The sequence below is a fragment of the Melanostigma gelatinosum genome (genome assembly GCF_949748355.1).
Source record: "Melanostigma gelatinosum genome assembly, chromosome: 20".
Classification (NCBI taxonomy): Eukaryota; Metazoa; Chordata; class Actinopteri; order Perciformes; family Zoarcidae; genus Melanostigma; species Melanostigma gelatinosum.
The window spans coordinates 5070461-5095136 of NC_136653.1; the positions used below are offsets into that span (position 1 = coordinate 5070461).

At 48.5% G+C, this 24676-nt stretch overlaps 1 protein-coding gene across 5 annotated transcripts in view; it reads left to right on the top strand.

Annotated features, from left to right (window-relative positions):
* The window catches only part of arhgap12b (Rho GTPase activating protein 12b), a 46155-nt gene extending 21912 nt beyond the window's left edge, over nt 1-24243 (top strand). The window contains exons 3-19 of one of the 5 annotated variants that reach the window (XM_079292133.1): nt 9509-9781; nt 11055-11195; nt 11346-11426; nt 11741-11863; nt 13813-13887; nt 14213-14274; nt 14355-14436; nt 14712-14834; nt 15909-16013; nt 16103-16201; nt 17043-17145; nt 17229-17348; nt 17459-17557; nt 20932-21009; nt 21148-21282; nt 21411-21516; nt 22757-24243. In XM_079292133.1, the coding sequence (XP_079148259.1) occupies nt 9509-9781; nt 11055-11195; nt 11346-11426; nt 11741-11863; nt 13813-13887; nt 14213-14274; nt 14355-14436; nt 14712-14834; nt 15909-16013; nt 16103-16201; nt 17043-17145; nt 17229-17348; nt 17459-17557; nt 20932-21009; nt 21148-21282; nt 21411-21516; nt 22757-22931 (1980 nt within the window). In that variant the 3' untranslated portion in view covers nt 22932-24243. The remainder of the gene's footprint in view (nt 1-9508; nt 9782-11054; nt 11196-11345; nt 11427-11740; nt 11864-13812; nt 13888-14212; nt 14275-14354; nt 14437-14711; nt 14835-15908; nt 16014-16102; nt 16202-17042; nt 17146-17228; nt 17349-17458; nt 17558-20931; nt 21010-21147; nt 21283-21410; nt 21517-22756) is intronic. The other 4 variants (XM_079292135.1, XM_079292136.1, XM_079292134.1 and 1 more) reach the window with 4 other exon arrangements.
* Nucleotides 24244-24676: the final 433 nt, after the last annotated feature.

The following is a 24676-nucleotide window of genomic DNA, read 5'->3' on the forward strand; positions in this document are numbered from 1 at the left end:
TATGCAGAGCGTTTGGCCTGGTTTGTTGACTTTAATGCACATGCAGAACAGGTTTTACTATGTGATGGTATTATTTAGATTGAATACAGGCAAAAAAAACGTTACCTGTTAGTGGATGACTTTCTATTTACAATGTGTGCTTCCATGGTTGTGTCACACAGCTGCTTCTCAAGGTAGATATGTCTGCTCCGCATAGTTGTCTGTACACATGACAGTGAAGGGTATTCCTATTTGTTTCATCGAGTAGGCAGTATGCAGAACACATTGATGGAGTGTGTATTACGGAACACACCCCATGTCCAGCTGATGTCCCAGGAAGACTTCTTTTGAAAGGTTTGTCCTGGATTGTTATTGTGTCGATAGACTGCTGTCATTCTTTCCTGATATTTACGGGTCTGATTTAGCTTTTCCCCGTGACGTCGCTGCCATAAGCTTTAAGGCGCATGCATGATTATCTGTAGGCAGCCTCGAGCAAATCCTTGGTCACAACAGGTGCTTAGGACTTTCCCAGTACAGTGTATTCTTTCCCAGCAGCCACACAACAGACCCAGACCACCGTGCTGTTGAGTGTGTCAGAAGTAGATTCAGTACGTCCCAATACATAGCAAGTCCAATGCAGTGCGCTAAAAATACCAGCATGTTCACCTGCATCCGGTCGCTTCCTGCAGTATGCAGGTCAGCATGCTGTTCTGGTTATTCTATAGACTTCACCACGTGATGCCTCAAGAGAGTTTGACCCCTGACCTCCCCGCAGAGGGCAGCAAGACGTTTGTCCGGAGTGGATCAATGAGAGTGCATTGACCCTTCAGTGTCTCCACACTGATTGACGCGGTCTGTGTTTGATGGGATGACCCGGTGTCATCTGTGTGCTATCAGCAGCAACGTGTCACTGAAGAGATGCTCCTGCGTAGCGGCAACTCTCTGTTGATGTCTCCACTGTGCTGCAGTCCACTCTTGATATCTTTGGCCTTTGCACGGTGATGACAGTAACTCGTCTGTATTGGTTCATGGAGTTATTACTCGTTTCATCCTCGCATCTACTCCACTGATACCAGCTTGAAATGTAACATTAGTGTTAGATCAGCGGGCCATGCAGTCACACGCATGGCACATCCGCTGATTTTCCTCTCCGCTGCTCGGGATTCACAGAAAAGTGATTCATTCAATCTCCGGTAGCTGCAGAGGATCGAGGCACGTGTGCTTCCATTGCTGCATGAGACGTAATGATATCAGCGGCATGTTTACGCCGGACATGAATTCATCTGTCCAACACAGAAACTTCACCGCTGCACGTAATCTGCTTCTTCTGGAACCTAATCCGCTAAAACAGGAAGTACTGAGAGCTCTTTGTTTCCCTTTGGCTCACATGCGTTCAGTGGTCTTATGAGACACGCGGAGGGTGTGAATGTTGCAGCTTTGTTGCGCTGCTGAGTGGAAGTAGCCTCCAGGTCAGGTTCAGTAGATGTGAACACACACACAGGTAGACATACTCTGATTATTACAATGTGGAAAGGACTGACCGTCGGCAGTCATTGCGGTGTACTTGTTGGACCAGTATAGACTTTGGAAGTCTGATATGTTGAATGAAATTCACACGTTTTCATGGTAATAACTCCAGTACATACTGAGCATGATAACAGTGGCATTAATAATGCATCACACTGAAGAGTGCTGCTCTGTCGTGCAAGTGCAAGCCTGTCGCATCTATGGGCCATATCTGATTGCTTGAGGGCTCTTGTGCTGAACATATGTGTGATGTGATTTACTGTTTCAACATAACTTAACATTTGCATGATCTATTTAGCTATTATTTTCTGACTGTAAAATGGGAGAAAATGGTGACACATGTCCAAAGGTGACGTCTTCAAATGTCTTGTTCATTCCAACAAACAGCTACAAGATATTCAATTGTAGAAGTGAAAAAACAATCTATCACAGAACCTTTAAATATTTTATCTCTTTATTGATTAACCGGCTCTAAACATGACGATGCGTGTCCAGTTTCACCTCAAAGATGGAACAGTCTCTGCTGTATTCAAAGCTGGCTAACGTTCTGTCAACTCCTTTATGATCATTTGAGACGTTCTCGTGTGAGATGAGATTCTGTGGTGAATCTGAGGGAAATCTCTCTCCTGGCCTCCCCCAGCGCTCAGAAAACCCTCCCGAGTATCTCTATCTGTTTCCACACAGAGCGAGCAGATTAGCAGCAAGATTTAATGGAATATTAATAAGCTGCTGTAAACCACAGACCCCGGCTGGAGACGGAGAGGGACGAATATGAGCTGGTTCCAAACTATAATGAGCAAAGTGATTACACGCTTTCATGATACAGTCTGCACTGCTCAGTAAAGCATGGCATCCAATGGCAAGTTAGGTTTTACTGTAAAAGAAAGAGGGCTGTGGGTTGACCCATAGGCTTCTGGTAAAGATCCTGAGACACTCTGTCCTGCATGGTGTCAGAGCTGAATTCCTCTGCTTGTGCCTCTTCATATCAGACCATCATGTTTGTAGAATAGTGAATGAAGTGGAAACCCTTCTGCTTTCAATGGCTGCATCTAAACTGGCTTTGGCCTGATGCTGACCCTGTGGTGGAAGCTGCTCCTTCTTGTATATACTTCGTACCTTTTACATCGGAAACCTTCACCGGTCCTAACTTTAGGGTCTGGCTTGGTGCCTTCGTCGTGTCTCTTTCTGTTGGTTCCTGATGTCTCTCTTGTTGCTGGTCTCTTAAAGCCATGAAAGGCCCACAGTAATAGATCTATAAATATATGTAGAAACTATTTTGAAAGAATAAAAACTAGCATGTAATTTATTCACGTAGCCTGGTTGTGAAATATGTCGGGGGACTTGTCATGGTGCTGTTGTTGGTTGACCGGCTGACGTCACATTCGCCTTAAAGCCACAAACAGGAACTGTGTGAAACCAACTGTAATGTAAATGCATGAATTCAGTCACGACCAGTCCAGAATAGAGCCAAGCCTGATAAAGCCCATCAAAGATTAGGTCCACCAAGACACCAACACTTTACTCACACTCTTTGTCCAAACTTATTTTACGGCGCCCCAGGTAATAAAGATCTGATAGTGGGTCCACTGGCCGTATTGACACACAGCCCCTGAGCCAGCAGCAACAGAGCACCATGTACCCAACCGGAGTCCTCCGGAAAGAAGCTCTCGTCATCCCGACGAGAGAGGAAAGATGCCGACTCACTTTCATCTCAGGCTTTTGTGTGTGTGTGTGTGTGTGTGTGTGTGTGTGTGTGTGTGTGTGTGTGTGTGTGTGTGTGTGTGTGTGTGTGTGTGTGTGTGTGTGTGTGTGTGTGTGTGTGTGTGTGTGTGTGTGTGTGTGTGTGTGTGTGTGTGTGTGTGTGTGTGTGTGTGTGATGAAGGAGGTCAGCGGAGGCGGATGAGAGGACAAAAGAACAGAGGGAGCAGAGTGGATTGATGCTCCAACTTCCCTCTAACCCCTGCGGCCCGGTGTCAAGCACTCCGCTGCGCGACTGGTGCCATGGATGCACCCCCCCCCCCCCCAAATATCGAATTTCCTTTAACATGCTTTCATCTCATTCAATTACACAATCACATTACGTAACGCGGTTCAGGGGCGGTGCACACGCCACGCTCCGAGGTGGCACGTCGGTGACGGAGGACGGAGTGGAGTGGTTATTCTGGCGTCACTGGTCCCATCGCTCCTTCTGGTGTTGGCTCTATTTGTGACATGCAGTCACCTTTAGACGGGATCTGTGTTTGAACGATGCTTCCACGTGTATTTGACAGGCTGTTCATTTATTTACTACTCCGGCCGAGCCAAGTGTTGTACAACCGTGTGAACTACAAACAGAAGAACAAGACACGTTTAAATCAGAGAGGATGTCGCATACGATATTTATTTGAGCGGGTATTCAATAGAATGCAAAAGAAAATATATGACGCATAGACATCCACTGTGACTGCGAGATTATGAAGTACAGCTAATAATCTGCCCTCATTGATATAAACCTCAATATAATCCAATCAACAGCAGCCTCCACGATGTGCTTCTGTTGAGCAGCACCTCTCTAGAGCAGTGAGCTTTTTTGTTTTATCTCGGTGTACCGAATAAACTCAACTTGTTTTTAGCGCCACCGACCTTGAGGAGCAGCAAGCATGCCGGATCTCCAAGATCTGAACGTTCCTGTGTGCTTCCAACATATTCTCAAGCACCATCAACAGCGTGTTAGTCTCTGAACTGGGTCGGGATCAGGCACTCTACAATGTCCGTCTAATGGTTCCCACTGAACGCGAGGCTGTGGAGGTGACCGGGGTTGAACCTCTTTGAACCCCCTGTTAGTGTTCAGTTCTTCTCACAACTACTTCTTTAGGTGATGACAACCCAGAGCAACTCAGTGACTGTCGGTCCAAAGGTGTGCGCTGTTATCGTCATTTCAATTTTCAATTCGCTTCAATCTGAAGGGGAGGAGTCAAGCTCTTACTTGTGCCCGTTCTGCTTGAGATGTGGTCAAAGGACCGCTAGTGAACCCTCAAGAGGCAGTTTCATATTGTACCAGCAGGTCAGTTATACATCTCAAGGCTCGGCCAGTTAGTGATGTATATACCGTTAGCGCTAAGATCTGTGTGTTCCTTGACAAACTAGAAGCCAGTGCGAGGTGTGGAGAGCTGATGTAATGTGTTCTACTGACAGCAGCAGCAGATTCTGAATCAGCTGCAGCAACATGACCGAATGTGTCCAAAGTGCATGAGCTGCTCCGATGCCACTGGTGTCTCAGAGTGCGGTGCTGCGACGCTGCAGAGCGGTTGCCATGTGTGCTCTGAGAGAAAGCCCCTCCCCTCCCCACCCACCTACTCTCCTCATGTCCAGATGCATGTCACAGGATGGTCCCGCCCACTCCCCATACCCGACCCAACGGAGACACCTAGGGGACTCAGGGTGCAACTACAGCCCCGCAAATTCACTGCTGCCCTCACCCCGACCTGCTCCTTCACACACACACACACACACACACACACACACACACACACACACACACACACACACACACACACACAGACAGAAGCATTTATGGCATTTTCCGGTGATTATACACGCCCAGTGGGATGGGAGGCTGGAGCAGGGGGGGGGGAGACACGGAGCAGTAGTCCCAACACGGCTGTAAACACGAGGGCTGCAGTAATCTAATGCAGGAGTCTAATCTCCATCAGCGAGCCAGTCCTCATCAGTTCCATGAGTTGAATCAAACCGCACGTGCCCGTGTTGGGCAACACTGTGTCTCTGCAGGCTGCATGATGCAGTCGGTCTGTGGTGGTTCTGTACTGCGCCGGCCCGCATTCATCACGGCAGACAGGCTGCTGCTGCTGAGATGTGTTCTGCATTCAACGACACACCTCTCTCTCTCCTGCACTCTCTCACTCCATCCATCCCCTCATGCATTTTGCACTCAAACCTCATCTAGCGGATATATAGCTGTTTATGTTCAAACATGAATATACATACAGTATAAGACATGATATTTATCTTATTTGTGAAACCTCAGAAAGTCAGTATCAACAAGGTGCTAATGCAGAAATGGATCATCTTGCATTTCCTGTCTGCAACCTGTCTGTCAGTATCAGTATGTTCAAAGATGAGCCATAAATATAGCATTACCAATTATTATTAAAAATACAAAGAAAGATCCGATATGTCGTTCAAAACGTGTGTTTGAAAGACGAGTAAATCAAGCGCTGTATTGTTGAAAGAGCTGCGTTACAAAATGTATTGCAGACGTGTTGAGGGAAGTGTTGACGCTGATAACGGACACCGTGGCCTAATATACTGCTCATCACTTCCTTGTCTCACTTCCTTGCCACTTCCCTTTCTGTCTTCCTTCCTCTTGCCGTCTAGCTCCTCAAACTAGGCAACGACTTTGCCGATACCCTGTTGCGCAATCGATCCTCTCCCTCGCTCTCATCTGTTCAGGTGAGAGATGCTCAGCGATGCCTTCGAGGAGTCTGACCTGCCGGTGCCCCGGTTTGACTGAAGCACGCTGCTGACAGAGGAACTCTGACTTGTTCAACACTGTTTCCTGTTGTCACATGAGTTTGTGCGCTGCGCTCCATGTTTTGTGAGGCGGACGGATCCGGTTCCTCCTCTCGCCTCTTGTCACACAGTCGGTCTCAAGTTCCCGTCCTACCTTCACAACCGGAGTGTTTACACAGCAGGAGGACGGTGGGAGAGAGAGGAGAAGAAGAAGAAGAGAAAAATGGAGCTTGTGTGCCTCGGAGGGAGGCAAGGGTCTCCTGTCACACTTGATGGTCGCCGTGCGTTCAGTACATTCCGAGGCTACAGGAGAGCCGGGGAGGACGACGATGAGGTGTTTGTGAGCGGCCCCGGACACGAGGTGACACAGCCGATAGGGACCCGAACGCAGAGACACGGGGGACATGAAATATGTGGACTTTGTTTGTCTAAAGAAGGTGATATTTGAATCGTGACCGGTGTCTTTGCACTGCGTCCATTCTCAAAATAGAATCTGCTCTGCCAACAGATTGGATCTCATGTCCCCTAACAATTCATCTCCTTTGTTCCTCAAAGTCTCCGTCTGTAGTTTGAGGACTTTCCGCCGTGGCCAGCCCTGTTCTGATTAAACTGTTCTGTTGAGTTCCAGGCAGCGTTCATGAGTTTGCCTGTCTGAAGAGCAGCACACGCTCACTGCTCTCTGCCAGGAGAACACTTGATGTTGAGTTCAGTTCATCATCTTCTGGAGAAGAGAGCCGTGGCCGTCTCCTGCTGGTCCGGCCATGTGTTGGAACTCCTCTCAGCATATGCTGCACACTGCATGAGCCGCTTCAGTCCAACACAGAGCAGGCCAACGACTTCACTTCTATGTTAAGATTCAAGGGAGCCGTTTGTCACCTATCTTCATAAAGACAGCCATGAGATATAGATGGATGTTTTTAAGCTCATTTAGATTCATCTGCATATTTTTCAATAATTAGAGCTTCAGTTTGACTTATAATTCACTTTTTGTCATATTTGCTCAAACTGTCACTATATCCTGACAGCAGTACACGAGACAGATAAGCTGTGGAAAAGGAAGGAAAACAGCCAATCAGAGCCGAGGACGCAGCTGTCAGTCACTGCTGACTAAATATGAGTCTCTCAAACATATTTACGTGTTTAATCGTGTCCTCCGGTCGGTGGGCGGGGCTTGGTTTTGGCTCCATTGCTGTCCTCTTGACTGACAGCAAGTTGAAAGGATCCATTTTAACTGTTTAAGCATGACTCATGTTGTGTGTCTGTATCAGAGGTCTTGCATAAAGACGGTCATGTTAATGACGGTAAATTCATATACCGGTATTTTTTAATTGCATGGTGGTCAGCACCTCTCCAACCCTGGTGAGTGCCCCCCCCCTCTCGTCCTTCCTGTAGAGGTCTCAGCTGAGACCTGGCCTGTTACTAGTTAGTCTGAATGAGAGGACCGTGTGATTCAGTGTCTCTTGTGTGCACCCTTGAGATGTAAATGTGTGGAATGCATTTCCCTCCTCTTCAGACATTGTTTGAAACCTGCATTGTTTACTTGCAAGCAGCTTTCTTCTTTTCTGTCAGTGTTGGTGCATTGCAGCCTTTCGTGCTACTTTCCCTCCACCACGGTGCAAGAGTGCGACACCGTTGGCAGGACTGTGTGTCGGTACACTTGAGGTCAAAACCTGCACAAAGGGGTCGTTTCAGACCGGGGCTGACCGTCCTCCGTCACGTTTGGATCGGGTCTCTGACATTGCCTTACCTAGAGCCGTGCTGTGTGTGTGTGTTGCATTATGGGAAATGTTTGTTGGAGGGTTTATGGAGATTGAGCCGTAAGAGTGGAGATAACTGAGCGTCCCTCAGTCCCGGCCTCACACCTTTAGGCCTCACTCAATCCTCTGCGTTCGGCTCGATCTTTCCACCATTATTCCCTAAAAACCCAGTGAGGAACCCCGCGCTCAGCCGAACCGCCGCCTGTCTGCGCTTTGACCTTTGACTGCACTGCTGGAGCGCTCGCCGTGCGTTGGCCTGACACTGAGACCGAACTGAAAGCAGCCGGACGCGGCTGAAGCCTTTGCTCCGCTCCGGAATGTGTGCAGGATATTAAATAATCATTTCTGTGAAAAATATTCCTGTTATTCCCCAAAAAAACATCAGGAAGTCCCATCTGTGTGCTGAGGACAGTTCAAATCCTCTGACTGACGTGCCCCCCCCTCACATTCCTCACCTGTAACGAACAGAAGGGGGGGGGGGGGTCTCAGCCTCTGATATGAACTCTTTGGTGGTCGGCCGTTTATCCGCCGTGTGTTTCACAGACTGTTTCGTCTGCAGAGACACAACGCTGACTTCGGTCTAAAACATTTAGTTTTTCCAGAACAACGTTAAATGCTCTGAGCCGTAGCTATGGTAACGTAGTGTCCTTCAGAGACTCACTGTTTGAACCGTGTCTGTAGTGCGTCCACACGACACATATACAAGCGCACATTTCTGGTCGATGACCTCGTTCATATTGCAATCGTCACGACAAGTGTTGTGCAGTGTTTCAGCATCTGACGGGCCTTCACAGACTTCCTGGATCGTATTCATTGCGTCGCTGTTTTTTATTGCTGGACTGTTTTTTCTTCTTCTAGCTGAATTCCCGCAAACACTTTGATCAGCTTCCTCGGTGCATCTTCTCCAGCTCAGCTCTGGCCAGTCCAGAGCTCTGCAGCAGGCTTTTAATGAAAGCTATGTTCAGATCACTCAAGTTTGAGCGTCTCTGTTTTGTCGCTTATAGAATTGATTTAAAAGTTGACATAAAAGACATCCATGGTCTCCAGCAGAGGTCGCCAACACTGTGCCCACGGGCACCTGGTCGCCCGCAAGGCATGTTCTAAAAATAGCACGAGTCACCACGGAGCTCCATCTATGTGCACCGTTAAATCCCACATGGTCTCCGATTAGCCAAACGGACGGCCATCTTTAAAAAGCATCTTGAAATCATTTGCTTTCCTTGACTTTTCATAACTTTTTATTTTCTCTTGTGTGTTCTACACTTAATTGTGCTTCTTTTCACATATTGCCTTCTCTCTCGCTCTTGTACTTTTTAACTTCTGTTTTGAGGAATGCTACATACGTTAGCGCCCCCATGCTAATACCAGCAGCCTTTTATGTCTGGTCTGAGTAGACGATAAGAGAGTATGTTAGTGTGCCCAATCCATCCGTTAAGAGGACCTGGTCAGAATCTGACCGAGGCGTTGAACAAACACATCTGCGAGCCAGATGTGGCGTGTGATTTGATCAGCAGCTGCAGACTGTGAGAGAGACTCGTGACTCTCTGCTCTGAGGAAGAGATGTTGGTCTTCTGGGGGATTTGGGTTGTGGAATTCCTGCAATGTCATCGAATGTGTAGAGGACACATCTCTGGAGAAGTTAGGGGGGAAACTTAAAGTTCAGATCTTTACTAGAAGCCTGAGGAGTTGCATAGAATTGTTGATGATCTGACCTCCCCTCTCCTTTCCTCCACCAGACAACATCACCCACGTGTCAGGGACGGTCCGACTCGCCGGTCTACACCAACCTCCAGGAGCTGAAGCTCTCGCAGTCCAGCCTGCCGCCCGTACCCTCCAGCTCCCCTCTCCACGTCCTGGGCGACTGGGAGACCCACAAAGACCTGAGCGGGAGGCATTTCTACTACAACCGAGCCACCGGGGAGCGCACCTGGAAGCCGCCGCGCACCAGGGACGCCAGCGGCAGCACCAGCAGCATCCGAGGAGACGGCCGGGGCACGGCGGAGAGCGAGGTGAGGGAACGCTTGGATCAAGTTGATCCGTTGAATCAATAAAGGAGTTCAAAGTCTTTTAATTGTGAGACTATTCGACTTCTGTTATGAAGCTTCTAATGGGGCACACGGTTGCCCTGAGAGGCAGCTTTATTCATCTATCTGCTCATCCATTTTTTACGTCTGATCTTCATTGTTTTCTCTACAAAACAGGTGCTTTGCCAGGATACTCTCCGTTACTTAAAATTACTATTATATTAAAAACATCCAGGGAAAAAACCTTCTTCACCTGTTTATTAGTCTAAACACTGGAGAGAAAACCTCTCAGGGCTTCCGTAGCAGCATGGACAAAGCGTACACAGCATCACTCCTGTAGACGCCGGGGACAGTAAGTGTGCAGTCACATGGAACGATATGAGGAGAGGTCAAAGCTGAGGACGTCTGTGACTGGACTCTATGGCAGTCGGGGTGGTGATGGTGGAGATGGACCTCAAATCACTTTAAAGTGGTGTTGTGGTGACTGCAGCTAAGAAAGGAGTGGCTTTGATATGAGGAAGTCATGGTTTCTTCTTAACTATCCAACACTGCCCCCATGTGGTGGTTTTCTGTATGGTCTTATGCTCGGGGGAGAAAGGTGGTAATAATCTATACTTTGTATGAAGTATTTTTGGAGTATAATCAGTGGTGAATTGATCAGTCAATCAACATGAATTAATCAACGTAACTGTTGATGTTTACTTAAATGCTTAAGCTGCTTTCAGGATTTCCTTGTATTTCCTTACATTATAAACTGAATATTTTTGCCTTTTTTTGCATTTCATTGACCAACAAATTCATAAATTTATCACATACACATGTTAATCAGTAATAACTGGTCATAATCATTCGTAGCAGCTTAATTATTACAGATGCGGTTTTGAAAGCAACATTTTATTGTTGCTTTCAAAGATGCAACATTGAGTCATTTAACTCTTTAAGAGTTTGGATGTTTTGTGAAATGCTCTTATTTGCTTCATGGGGAGAGTTTACAGCAGCATGTTAGCTTAGCTTAGCACGACTGTAAAAAGGAAGAAACCGATTAAAATAATGTGCCTACCAGCCCATACGAACACATGACACTGTATGTTAGTATGTTAGCCAGGGTACCTGTTACCGCTAAACTGACCGGCTGCTAAACCCCCATACTCTAAGTTTTATAATGTTTTTCATGTCTTCATGGTGTATTTGTTGTCTCTACTAATGAACCACATAAAAAAACGTGTATCATAAAGCTCTCGTCCTCCGTCCTCCGCAGCCGCTGTCCTCGGAGGAGAACTGTCACAGCACCCACTCGAGTCTGTGTGACAGCCAGTACGGGTCGCCCCCTAGAGGCTGGTCCGAGGAGCTGGATGAACACGGACACACGCTCTACGTCTCCGAATACACACAGGAGAAGGTGCGGTTCATTGATTCAACTTGTCCAGGGGCGACGGTGTCATTTCAACTCCTGCATGTGATTGATATCCACCCCTGCACGTTCCATCTGCATCACATATGCAGATGTTTTACCCTTTTCCTGGATGCTGACTGGTGTTTGTGTTGGCAGTGGATAAAGCATTTGGATGAACAAGGCCGGCCCTACTACTACAGCTATGACGGGTCCAGGTCCGAATGGGAACTGCCCAAGGTAAGATTCTCCTCTGACTCCTCCCGCTGTTCATGCTCAAGACTGGTCCTGTTAATGTTAGTGGATGACCGTTGAACCCCGGGTGACGGGACTGTTACTGGCCCGTTAGCTGCTAATCCGAATAGAGCGGTCCATGAGCGGACATGGGTTCCTTCAGCGGACGGTCGCAGACTATGCCTGGGTCGTAAGGAGACGTCCCTTTGTCCAATGGTGCTGTGGACAGTGAGAGGAGAGGTAGGGCAGAGGACAGGTACCGAAGGGGTGCGCTGTAGGAGCTCCATGGCGTCTTCAAGCTCTCCTCTCTGTCTCCGCAGTACAACGTCTCCCCTCAGTCCGGCGAGGTCCCCAAGAGTCGCAGTCTGGAGAGGAAGCAGCAGGACCCCATTGTGCTCACCAAGTGGAGACACAGCACCTACGTGTTGGACCTCAACGACAAGGTGAGAGCTGATGAGGTAACGCAGGCCGTTGGGCCGATCGACGGAGACGGACGCTCTGGTCGTCCTGGCAGTGCGTCTGCTCTTTGCATCACCTGTTATTGGCAGTCAGTGTAATCCCCCAGAGATGATGACGCCTTCATGAACAGGCTCACACTGGATCTCTCTCTTATTCTTGGAATATTGACACAGGATGGTGTACAACAGGTTCATGTCAGTGCCTGTGCTGTAAGCTAACATGTTGTTTTACTTCAGGTTCTCTGTTCTGCATTGATTACAGCTGCTGTCTGTGTGGTTAGTTAGAGATCAGGACACAGGACACGGTCATGCATGGTGTCCATGGTGTCTATAGTGAGTTAGTGTTGTACTCCCGTAGAGCTGTGGCCTTCAGAGACGCATCATGAGAAGAATGCCACTTTAGTCCCACACACAGCCGATCCTACGTTTCACACAATGCAACCAGACGCATGTTCCTGCTCGCCCTCCCAGCGTCACAGACACATATGAACCAATGTGTTTAACTGTAAAGTATCTTTCAAATAGTAACCAATAGTGGACATTTCCACACGTCTAATGTCTATAAACAATAAGGCGACAGGCCTGTCAGCTGGCTGTTTGTTCTGCGTATGTGTCTAACTGAGCAGCATGAGCCTCTCGGCTTCTCCAGACTTTGCCTGTGAAACCAGAAGGTGTTCTCTGTGACGCCCCCACAGGGAGGTGGGCTGTATGAGGACCTTCTCCAGCAACGACGCAAAGCAATGTATCGTCAGGGACGGCAACAATAACTTCAGACTCCTAAAAAAACATCAATATCAGTTTCAGTGTACGTTGAATATAGAATATTTCCAATTGGGAACTGGTAGAGCAGCAGCTCCTGTGTTCTTCAAGGTTTACTGTTTCTGTCAAAGGAGTCTTGTGGTTGTGAAGAGAGCTCATATAACCACTTCAGGTCCTCACCAAATGACCGATCAAAGTAAAGCGCTGAACATATTCTGAGTACGTAGCACACTTAAACCGGTGTCAGTTGTTCCGGTGTGTGAAGTCCACAGCAGCGCGTTGCTCCTGTCTGTTCTACTGTGTAACACACCACCACACATCTGGACTGTCCCTTCAAACACAGACACATGCCAGCAGTGTGTTTAATGTTCTCTTTTCCCCACATATTATTCATTTGGTCTCATGAATGGCCGCATGTGTGAAACACCGTGCCCTCAGTTTGTACATCAGGCGCAGCAGTTATCACACACTTGACTTGTACGATTAGTGGAGTCAGATTTATCTTCTTCCCACATTCACCATTTTATTAACAACGTGCACCGTACGTCATGCACTGTCAATGACCTGACCCCCCCCCCCATGAAGAGTTCATCTTTAAAGCCTTACAAACGTCACATCTGTTAAGAAGCACTGTGGCATACTGTCCCAGTATATTGGGGACTTGAAACTAGAAGTGGAGAGAGAGAGGCTGACTCTGTGGCGGTTTCTTTGCAGTTGTCGCTCATACTCTGGCGGTTTCCCAAGAGGAGAGTGCGTCTCTCTCTCTCTACCGTGATGAAGTTGGTACCACACAGAGCCTCTCCTCTAATCAACAGACACTGCGTGTTGATTCCCATAGAGCGCCTTGTTAAATAGCTGTGCTAATCGACAATCAAAGCCGTGTTGACTCAATCAGCTGAGAATCGTGGAAAAACAGGAAGGAAAGCAGCCTCTTGATCTGAATCTCTAACTCTGAATTCACTTCCATCCCAAACCTGTAAACGCATGCTGTAACTCGACCTCTCCTTCCCTTCATCCTTCCCTCTCTGACCGCCCACGCTAACTTAGTCCAACACGATCTTGTGATTTCCTCTCCAGGCTCCTGATCCGTCCTCTCCTCCTCACTAACCTCAGACTTTGTCTCCATGTGTGTCGTAGTTCTTAGCCACTCATCATGTTGTGCCTCTTGTTGGTAGGAGTATGCTCCGGCGCCCAAGCAGAGTTCTCCAGACTCTGACTCCTGCCCCTCATCTCCTAAGCACCCCTCGACCGTTAGTATCCCAGCTGGCACTGCAACGCATCGCACTCACCACCAGCATCGTCATAACTCTTCACCTGCATACCAATGGAAACACATCTTTCTGTCCGCTTCCTCTCATCTGCTGCATGCCACGTCTAACTCCTACCACAGCACCTAGCACCCACCTGCAGAAATTCACTTTGCGGTGGTGTTAGGGCTCCCTCTGCTGGTGACATTTGGACACATCAAGTTCCATTTGCTTTTCAAGCTTCAGTGTGTGTGTGTGTGTGTGTGTGTGTGTGTGTGTGTGTGTGTGGTGTTCCGGCGGCTTCTTACCTGCATCTGTGTCTCCTCAGCCCTCAGAGAAGTGCGGCGTCCTCAATGTCACCAAAATCACAGAGAATGGCAAGAAAGTCAGGTGGGAAGCGTACTTTATCCAAAGTCCAGAGATGGTCTCCCACCCGACAGCCTGTAATGTGTTGTTACTGTGACATGCAGGAAGAACTGGACGTCCTCGTGGACAGTGCTGCAGGCGTCCTCCCTGCTCTTCGCAAAGGGCCAAGGGGGCAGCACCAGCTGGGTACGTATCCCATCAGCCCCAGGACGCTCATGGTCCTGTGACGTTTCTGAGCTTTATTGTCTTTTTAGCATTTCCGTTCATCTCCGTGTTAGTTCGCTCTCTTCCTCGTTTGCCACCTGCGCTGTGAAATTTGTCCACCTCTGTTCATTGCTTCTCCTCCCCTCCTCTCCTGTCCTCCCTCCTCTCCTCTCTCCTCTCCTCATCTCTCCTCCTCCTCCTCCTCCTCTCCTCCTCCTCTCTCTTCTCCTTCTCCTCCTCCTCCTCTCCTCCTGAAGTCTTACTACCGCAATGGCTCCATCCCCGAGCTGCTCCTCACTCTCCTTAGCAGCTGGAAGAGCTCGGTGAAGCCCCGTCCTGCTGTCTCCTATGTGACCTGTCGGCCTGTGCAGGCTGCTGCTGTATGTCCTCTGCATGCGTGTGCCGCTCCTCCTGCCTGTCTTTCATGTCTTTCATTCACGTGTGTGTGGGGGGGGGCTTGTTTTAGCTGATCAGAATGTAAAAGAAGCTGCACTAATCTGTATTTATTTAATAACGAGTGGATCAAATGATGCTGTATGATGTAAACCAGGCTTTGCGGTTCCCTCCCGACCCGCTCAGCACCACACAGCAGACAGAACCAGTTTGTTCGGAGCGGGTACAGTGAGCAAAGTGGAGCTCAGGCGAAGCTCAGGAGCCCTCAGTAGCTGGTAGAGACCAACTCAGAGCTACAAGGAGAGTGAATACTGGACGAACCTCAATGAGGTGGAAAGAACCGCTGGCTCTGTGTCTGCTATGTGTCAATAGGCAACGGTTAGCTCACGTGTTCGCCATAACTCGATAACGTAATGATGTGTGTGTGTGATGTGTGTGAGTGGTTACAGCTTGTTTCAGCTCCCCAACAAGTTGCAAACAAATCACTCACTGCATCTTTACGTTGGATGGAATCCTTTCAAAGGTTGTGAAGTAGAATTCCACTTTTCTTGATTTAGCACCACACCGTGTTGAAGGTTGTTTCTGTTGGAGAGATGACGGGACAGACGTGCAGCAGGACGCCCCGTCACCAGCGTCCTGCTCTGTGTGATACCTGAGAGAATAGCAGCTCACTGGTCTGAAGTCAGCCTTACAGCAATCGTAGTGCCATTTCTGATGACACGAGACGATAATTATGAGGCTGAAGAGATTATCCTATTTAGGTGGTTTTATTTTCACAATCCCTCATAACGTTTTGGTAATAATGTTTCAATTCAACTACAACAAGGACGCCACAAATGTCTTACATTCTGTGTATTGTCTCACCAAGAGTGAATTAATATGTGCAATGTATAATAACCGTGTTTGTGTAACTCCATGCTGAAGATATGTGCTCACGAGTGTGACGCCTGCTGTTCAACACACGTCGGTGGATGTTCACTTCACAGATAGTGTCCCCGTTGTCCCTCTGTGTCCCCGTTGTCCCTCTGTGTCAGACTCTCACACTGTTTCGTTGATTCCAGAAGTTCGGGGGCAACCAGTCGAAGCCCGAGTTCACCGTTGATCTGCGGGGGGGGGCAGTGGATTGGGCCTCCAAGGACAAGTCGAGCAAGAAGCACGTCATCGAGGTGCTGAACCGCGGCTGAGCTGTAGATCAAGCTGCTCTGTGTTGTTCTTTAATGGCGTCATAAAGTAACGCGGACTTCTTCTCCCGCAGCTGAAGACCCGTCAAGGGACGGAGCTGCTGATCCAGTCCGAGATCGACAGCGTCATCAACGACTGGTACCGGGCCCTCACGGAGGCCATCAACACACACGTGAGGGGCCGTCCTTCATCTTCAGGAGTGTTTATCTGCTCTCCTTCAGCTTCACCTCTTCATTGCTGCTGCAAGCTTGGGTTGCGCTCATGGGCCTTCCAGTGTGTTTGTGTGAGGCACCAACACGGAGCACAGCCACGTACGACTGTGGACGTATTTCACACTCCGAAGAGAATCCATATCAGCTGATATTTAGAATATCTTGGCTGCTGTCAGACGGACCCTTCTGAGGGAACTGAAGCCGTTATCTGAGCTCTCTTCAACGACACCAGACTCCTTTTGTCATTTGACCTCCCAGAGCACAGGAGCTGTTGGTTCATCGCTGCCTCTGTCTGTTCGTTGTGTTATCGTGTGACTGGTGAATCCTAACGAACCCTTTTAAAGAGCAAAGTCACACAACAACATAGACAAGCTGACCCGTAGAGGCAGCAGTAGATCTACAGCAGTAGACCAGCTACTCCTGGGTTCTTCCAGGTCAAATTACTTTTTGGCAAAGGAGTCTTGTGGCTTTGAAGAGCGCCTGGATGGATGTAGGTCACAAAGGGCTGTCTGACGGGAAGATAAAGCGCTGAACATATTCTAAATAGAGCGAACACTTCAACTGATAGTGATTCTTTGACTGCAAGTGTCTAAAATGCGTCCACAGCAGTGCACTGCTCTGCTCCTGTGCTGGTACTCCTGCTTCTCCAAATTCCATCTACTTCAGGAAATGCAGACGATGGAGAAGTACCTCACACAACCCACTCCACAAAATCCAAACGATCCCTTCTATAAGTAGATGTAGTGTGCGCTGACTTGAATCTCAGTGTATCTAACAGCACGTGTGTCTCCTCCTATCCAGGCCTGGGAGTCAGATGAGGCCATCGAGGAGGACATGCTGGAGTCTCCAGGAGCTGAGAAACAGGACAAGGAGAAAGACCACCGGGACTCCAAGAAGAGCAGGGGTGAGGCCGAAGGAGGAAACATACTGTCGCGCTGTTTATTGTTAGTGTAAGAAATACACTCACGTCCTGCTCCTCTTCCTCAGTGATGAAGACCTCTGTGAGTATGGACTCATCAGACCAGAAGAAAACCCGGCTGAAGCTCAAGAAGTTCCTGACGCGTCGACCCACCTACCAGGCCGTCCGGGACAAGGGGTACATCAAAGGTATTCAGACGTGCAGCGCTGCGTCCCACGCGTGGAGACGTGTCCCTGTTTGAACCGGTACCAGCAGACGCATGAAAGCTAGAGACGACCATGTGTTTGCTGCTCCACAGATCAGGTGTTCGGCTGCAGTCTCACCAGCCTGTGCCAGCGGGAGACCACGTCGGTACCAAACTTTGTCACAACGTGTATCGACCATGTGGAGAACACAGGTATGAGCAGCGCCAGGACAGAAATGGGTTGACGTTTTGATTTGTCCCGCCTCAATAACTAGAGTAAAACTTTAGTGCTGTCTCAGAGGTGGGAGTTACTAAACATCGTGTTGTTTGATGCATCACCTTCTAAACACACATCATCATTCATAAGGCTCTGTGACATCCTGCTCTTTCTGTTGGCTTTGAGCCAGTTAGTGTCATGCCCACAGACAGAGAGAGAGAGACAGACAGGCAGGCAGAGAGACAGAGTGCGACAGGCAGACAGGCAGAGAGAGAGACAGACAGACAGAGCGGCAGGCAGAGAGAGAGAGACAGGCAGACAGAGTGACAGGCAGACAGAGCGACAGACAGACAGAGCGACACAGGCAGACAGGCAGGCAGAGAGAGACAGACAGAGCAGCAGACAGACAGGCAGAGAGAGACAGACAGGTAGGCAGACAGAGCGACACAGAGGCAGACAGATCGACACAGACAGACAGAGCGAGACAGACAGGCAGACAGAGACAGACAGTCAGGGAGACAGACAGAGAGCGACAGGCATACAGACAGAGAGAGAGCGACAAGCATACAGACAGACAGAGAGCGACAGGCAGACAGAGAGACAGGCAGGCAGACAGAGCGACAGGCAGGCAGAGAGAGAGAGAGACAGGCAGACAGAGCGACACAGACAGACAGAGCAACAGAGAGATACAGAGACAGACGGCGCGACAGGCAGGCAGAGAGAGACAGACAGACAGGCAGGTAGAGCAACAGACAGACGGAGCGACAGGCAGGCAGAGAGAGAGACAGACAGACAGAGCGACAGACAGACATACAGGCAGGCAGACAGACAGAGCGACACAGGCAGGCAGACAGACAGAGCGACACAGGCAGGCAGACAGAGCGACACAGGCAGGCAGACAGAGCGACACAGGCAGGCAGACAGAGCGACACAGGCAGGCAGACAGAGCGACACAGACAGACAGAGACAGGCAGGCAGACAGACAGACAGACAGAGCAACAGGCAGGCAGACAGACAGACGGAGCGACAGGCAGGCAGAGAGAGACAGACAGAGCGACACAGAGACAGACACACAGGCAGACAGAGCGACAGACAAACATGCAGGCAGACCGACCAACAGACCGACAGAGAGGCATACAGACAGGCAGAGCGACAGGCAGACAGACAGAGCGACACAGAGACAGACACACAGGCAGACAGAGCGACAGACAAACAGGCAGGCAGACCGACCAACTGACAGGCAGGCAGACAGACAGACAGAGCGACACAGACCGACAGAGAGGCAGACAGACAGAGCGACACAGGCAGACAGACAGACAGACAGACAGACAGACAGACAGACAGACAGACAGACAGACAGACAGACAGACAGACAGACAGACAGACAGACAGACAGACAGACAGACAGACAGACAGGCAGGCAGGCAGGCAGGCAGAGCGACACAGAGACAGACAGACAGACAGGCAGAGCGGCAGACAGACAGACACACACAATACTTTTGAAACCTCCTGATAATCCTCTCTGGTGAGGTTGGACTAAAATAAATTGTAACTCAACGTCCAACTACTGACAGACTTAAATATTGCTTTCCTTGTAAAACTAAATGTTTCAAGTAATAATGTTGGTTATTCATTATTAAAATATTCAATCGTGCACCAGCAACTTGGTAAAACAACCTTGAAATTAACTACGAACTACAATTCAAGTGTAGAGATTTTTATTGCAGCAAATAACTTATTATAATTCCAGTATATAATGTATATCGTATAAAAATTCAGAATTGAATTCAATAGATTGGCACCATAGTCAACGATATCCGATCCAGCGATCAGAGTCATAAAGGCATGAGGCCGGGCCCCTTCATTAAATCCTGAATGAATTACTGCAGCAGTATCATCCAAAGAGCTAGACCTGCGGTTAACACGCAGAGCACTGTTGTGTGTCATATGTTTCCATCATTTGAACACGTTGGGTTACTTTAGGACTCTGGGAAGCCTTCTTTAAATAAGATGCATCATTGTTCAACACCCCACTGTGCAATTGGGTCCTGGACTTCCTCAGTGAGAGGCAACAAGCAGTACGTGTCGGCAACAACACCTCACGCAGCATCACCCTAAGCACTGGGGCCCCACAAGGCTGTGTGCTCAGCCCCCTGCTCTTCACCCTGCTGACTCACGACTGCGAACCTACATACAGCACCAATCACATGGTGAAGTTCGCAGACGACACCACTCTGGTTGGTCTCATCACCAAGAACAATGAGACCAACTATAGGAAGGAGGTCAACCTTCTGACCACGTGGTGCAGCGACAACAATCTCCTGCTGAATGTCACCAAAACTAAGGAGATTGTTGTTGACTTCAGGAGACGCCACACTGTACACCTGCCACTGACCATCGATGGTGCTGCTGTGGAGCAAGTAGAAAGCACCAAATTCCTGGGGGTGCACATCACTGACGACCTCTCCTGGGCCACCAACTGCGCATCACTGGCAAAGACAGCCCAGCGGCGCCTCTACTTCCTTCGCAAGCTGAAGAGAGTAAAAGCCCCCACATCAGTGCTGACATCATTTTACAGGGGCACCATTGAAAGCATCCTATCCAGCTGCATCACTGTGTGGGGTGGTAGCTGCACCCAACACAGCAGGAAAGCACTCCAACGCATTGTAAAGACAGCCGGACAGATCATCGGTGCCCCACTCTCCTCGTTACAGGAAATATACACCACCCGCCTCACCCGGAAAGCCATTCAAATTGCAAGCGACACCAGTCACCCTGCACATAGTCTGTTCAGCCTCCTACCCTCTGGAAGAAGGTATAGGAGCCTCCGCTGCCGCACCACCAGACTAAAGAACAGTTTTACCCACCAAGCTGTCAGGACACTGAACTCTCTCCCCTCACTCCCCCCAATCATATCCTCCAGCCTGAGGGAAGCTGAAGCTGAAAGTACAGAAGTACTGTAAATATGTACTCATATTTATATTTATATTATATTTATTGCCCACTTTTCACACACACACATACACACACAGTATTATATTAATTGCCCATTTTCCCATCATTATTATATCAATTGCCCACCTGCCCCTACATTATTAATTATTTATTACATTAATTGCCCACTTTTCCCGTTTTTATGTGTATTGAATGTTTTATTGTAGTATAGTATATGTTTTAACTAGGATATCTGTCTTCACTTAGCCTAGGAAGTGTTTTATGTTTTATGTGTTGTGCTGCACTTTATGTTCCACCGTGGGAGAGTGGGAAACGTTATTTCGATTCCTTATATGTCCTGACATGCAAGAATTGACAATAAAAGCTACTTTGAACTTTGAACTTTGTTACCCCTCTTCTCATGCTTCCCCTGCAGGTCTCAGTGTCGACGGCTTGTACAGAGTGAGCGGGAACCTGGCGGTGATCCAGAAGCTCCGCTTTACTGTGAACCACGGTAGGACTCCAAACACTGCCCCTCACACGGGAAGAGAACGTTCACACTGGTGGGTCACATGCTGACCTCTCACACACTTTGTAACATTCCTCTTTTCTCTGTCACCCTGTCTTTGTTTGCCCCCCCCCCCCCCCTCAGATGAGAAGGTGGATCTGAATGACAGCAAGTGGGAGGACATCCACGTCACCACCGGAGCGCTCAAGATGTTCTTCAGGGAGCTCACCGAGCCCCTCTTCACGTACGGGTCCTTCGAAGACTTCGTAGAGGCCATCAGTGAGTGACTTGATTCATGTATCACGGGACCATCATGAAGACACCCATATCCCTGTCTGTCCCTAGTTTGGCCACAAGATGGTGCTCTGACCATGTGCGTTCACTGACCGTCTGTTTCTCTGCTGCAGAATGCTCCGACTACAAGCAGCGAGTCAACTCAATCAGAGACTTAATAAAGAAGCTGCCAAAACCCAACCACGACACAATGCAAGGCCTCTTCAAACACCTGCGGAGGTAAGAGAGCAGACAACAGCTCATCTCTTGAACTAGCACAACGAGCAAGAACTGCTGACCAACTATATTATACATCTTACATGCTTTCATTGGAAATAATAAAGGCATGAGACCGATGCTCCTGACGGACTGAGCTCTACAGACTGATCATACCTGGTGATTCCACTGACGGCTGCGTATTTATCGATTCATCTTTAAAGTGAATTCTTCGGCTTTTGTTATGTACAGACTTCCTGATTCTAATCGTTCTTGTGTTGTGTAGGTGGTTCTTTTACATTTACATTGATGTATTTCGTTGAATAAAAAAAAAGGATTCAAATGTTTAAAATTCTGGAACATTTTAAAATACCCGGAATAGGCACCGGATCTAATTTGCTCACTCGAGTTAGCAGGAAGCTGTATTCATACACACACATATGTCTGTACAGTCTACAGAAAGGCCTTCACATCATGACATGTTAGATCGATCAGTCAACACGAAGGCGCAACCAAACAACCACGGTTAAAATAACATTAATACCAAAGGAAATACTTGTTTTATGTCCACGAGCAGAACGACACCGGTTACATGAAACAGCTGAGTGTTCAGAACCTGAAGGAGACTGTTGGACAACAGCGAGGACGCCTCATGCATGTAGTGCTCTTCTGATGCAGCCACTGCATCCTGTGTCTGCTCTACCTCCACAACAAGTGTGACTGCTGGGATTGACCCTTGACCCCTACCGTCCCATGCACTCTGAGCTGCCGGCTGACTCTGTGTACCTTTCCTCGGCTTGTACGGCAAACACAAAGCTACAGGTTCACCGTGTATTCTCAGCCAGCGGCAGCATCATACGTTCACCATGACATTTGCCTCGCTCACTCATTTGCATTTATATGGCGCTGTGTTTGCTGTAATTCAGTACCTATGAAGTGCTGTTTCTCCAGCAAATTTATAGCGTGACATTCAGTGTATGGAGCTCTGCGTGGATTTAATCTCTTTTTCCTTTTCTTTTTTCCTCCCTTCCATGAATATGTTATTGTTTTGTCAATCTGCATGCAAGGATGTAGATTCTATTTAAAAAGGCTATGATGCTCTAGCCTGAAGCGTTCGGAGGTGTGTGTGTGTGTGTGTGTGTGTTCGCTCCATCTCAGGCACTAAAGATGTGTGTGAGATGAAAACCAGAGTTGTCAAACAAACAAACATCACCTAAAGCCATTTGTGAAACATTCCATGTCCCCCCCCCCCCCCCCCCCCCAGGGTGATTGACCATGGGGAGGCCAACCGCATGACCACCCAGAGCGTGGCCATCGTGTTCGGACCCACGCTGCTGCGGCCTGAGACCGAGACGGGCAACATCGCGGTCCACATGGTCTACCAGAACCAGATAGTGGAGCTCATACTGCTTGAGTACGAGAACATCTTCGGCAGGTAGAGGTGCCGGCTCACGACGCCGGGCTTCCCCCCCCCCCCCCCCCCCCCTTCCTTTTCTTTGACTGAACTGAACATTGCTGTGGACCAAGCATATGGAAGAAAAAAAAATCCAATTTACCTTCATTGAAAAGTTTACGAAAAAGTGTTGCACTTACAGAGGAGAAGAATAGAAAATAAAGAAAAGATGCATAAAAAGGTGTACAGATTTCACCCGCTCCTCCAGTGGCCATCCTGGCCGGACTCACATGGACAGTGTTCAGAGTGATGGCGTGGTGACGCGTGTACGTCCGTGTGATGTGCTGTATTCCAGTATTCAGGTGTTTGTTTCTTTCCCACATACACTGGATCCCTGTGGCCAGTAATTGGAACGTGGGCGGGTTTGGGGGGGGGGGACATTAATAGCCAAACCGGCACCCTAATCACCTCGCTGAAGGAGTGAGCAGAATCTGAACTGGATCGGGTTTTTCTGTGTTTTTTTGTCCGTGATGTGGTTTCAGATCAGCTGGAACAAAAACAAAAGAACCAGTGTTACGTTAACAGACTCCCATCCTGGCACTTGGATGACCTGGAGCTACAGACCGTGACCCCCGAACTTACCTTAGCGACACATCACACACCCCTTCCTCCTTTCACGCCCACTTTCCCCTTCCAACCAGTGTTAACCATTAACCCTGTGACCTGAGGACTTGAACGACAGCGGACCGTCTGTCTCGCTGTCTGAGAGTGAGAGTGAATTAACCTAAGTGGAACAAACCTGAGCAGAAGCGTCCTCGTCTGGCCACTTTGTACAAACTGCGTGTCGTGTCGTCTTACGTGCTGTGGTGAGGTTTCCGTTAAAGCTGCCTGGGGGTCATCGTCCGTGCTCCTTCATCTCAGAGCTCCTGGTGTTGCTGGAAAAAAGCAAAGTGGATTTCTTGAGACTGCAGCACTACCACGTTCTACATGAATTTGTCTCCACCCGTCGGCTTGACGGCCCTTCTCTTCCTCGCCTGAGCTCATATTAAAGTATTCAGAGAGGAGGAGCGGGACGGAGGACGCGTGGGAGCCTTTAAGAACCCTTCACAAGCTTATGTACAGTAACAGAAACTACTTGTCCAAATGTGTTATAGTGGCTGAGATATGTATGCATTGATGGTGAACTAGTGAAAGATGATTTGTAAAACCACAAAACAAACATGTGAGCGACTGTTACTGTCCTCTGGAGTGTGTATCTGGAGTGTTTGCATGGTAAGCTGCACATTCTGAATGTCATTTTCAGGCTAACTGCTGTTTGTGAATCTGCTATGTCTAATAAAAGAGACAAACTAAATGTTTGGGACCCTGAAGTGTGACTTCTCTGTTAAACGTGGAGCTAAGCGGTGGCGGGCGAGCGGAGGCGATAGAGAGAGAGAGGTGAGTCTGCTGTTTAACCTTCAATCAACTAAAGCTTCATTTCCTCACATTTAATTACTGAATTGAATTAATCTACTCAATGCCGATATCCTGCTTATTGAGTTGAGTGATTAAGCTTTCACGTCTCAATCAATTATATTCCTACCTGTTAATTATGAAATGAGCCACAGTATATTTCTGCAGATTTCTCAATGCAGCACAGCCTCTGCGCCGCTCCGCTTCCATTAATCTCATTCCTCCGGTCTTTGAAGGCATTTTTTGTCATTACTCCGCAGGTCAGACCCGGCTGCAGACCTGAAGGCTGTGGATTAAATGATGTCTAATTAGGTAATTGCCACGGTGCCAGTTTTGATT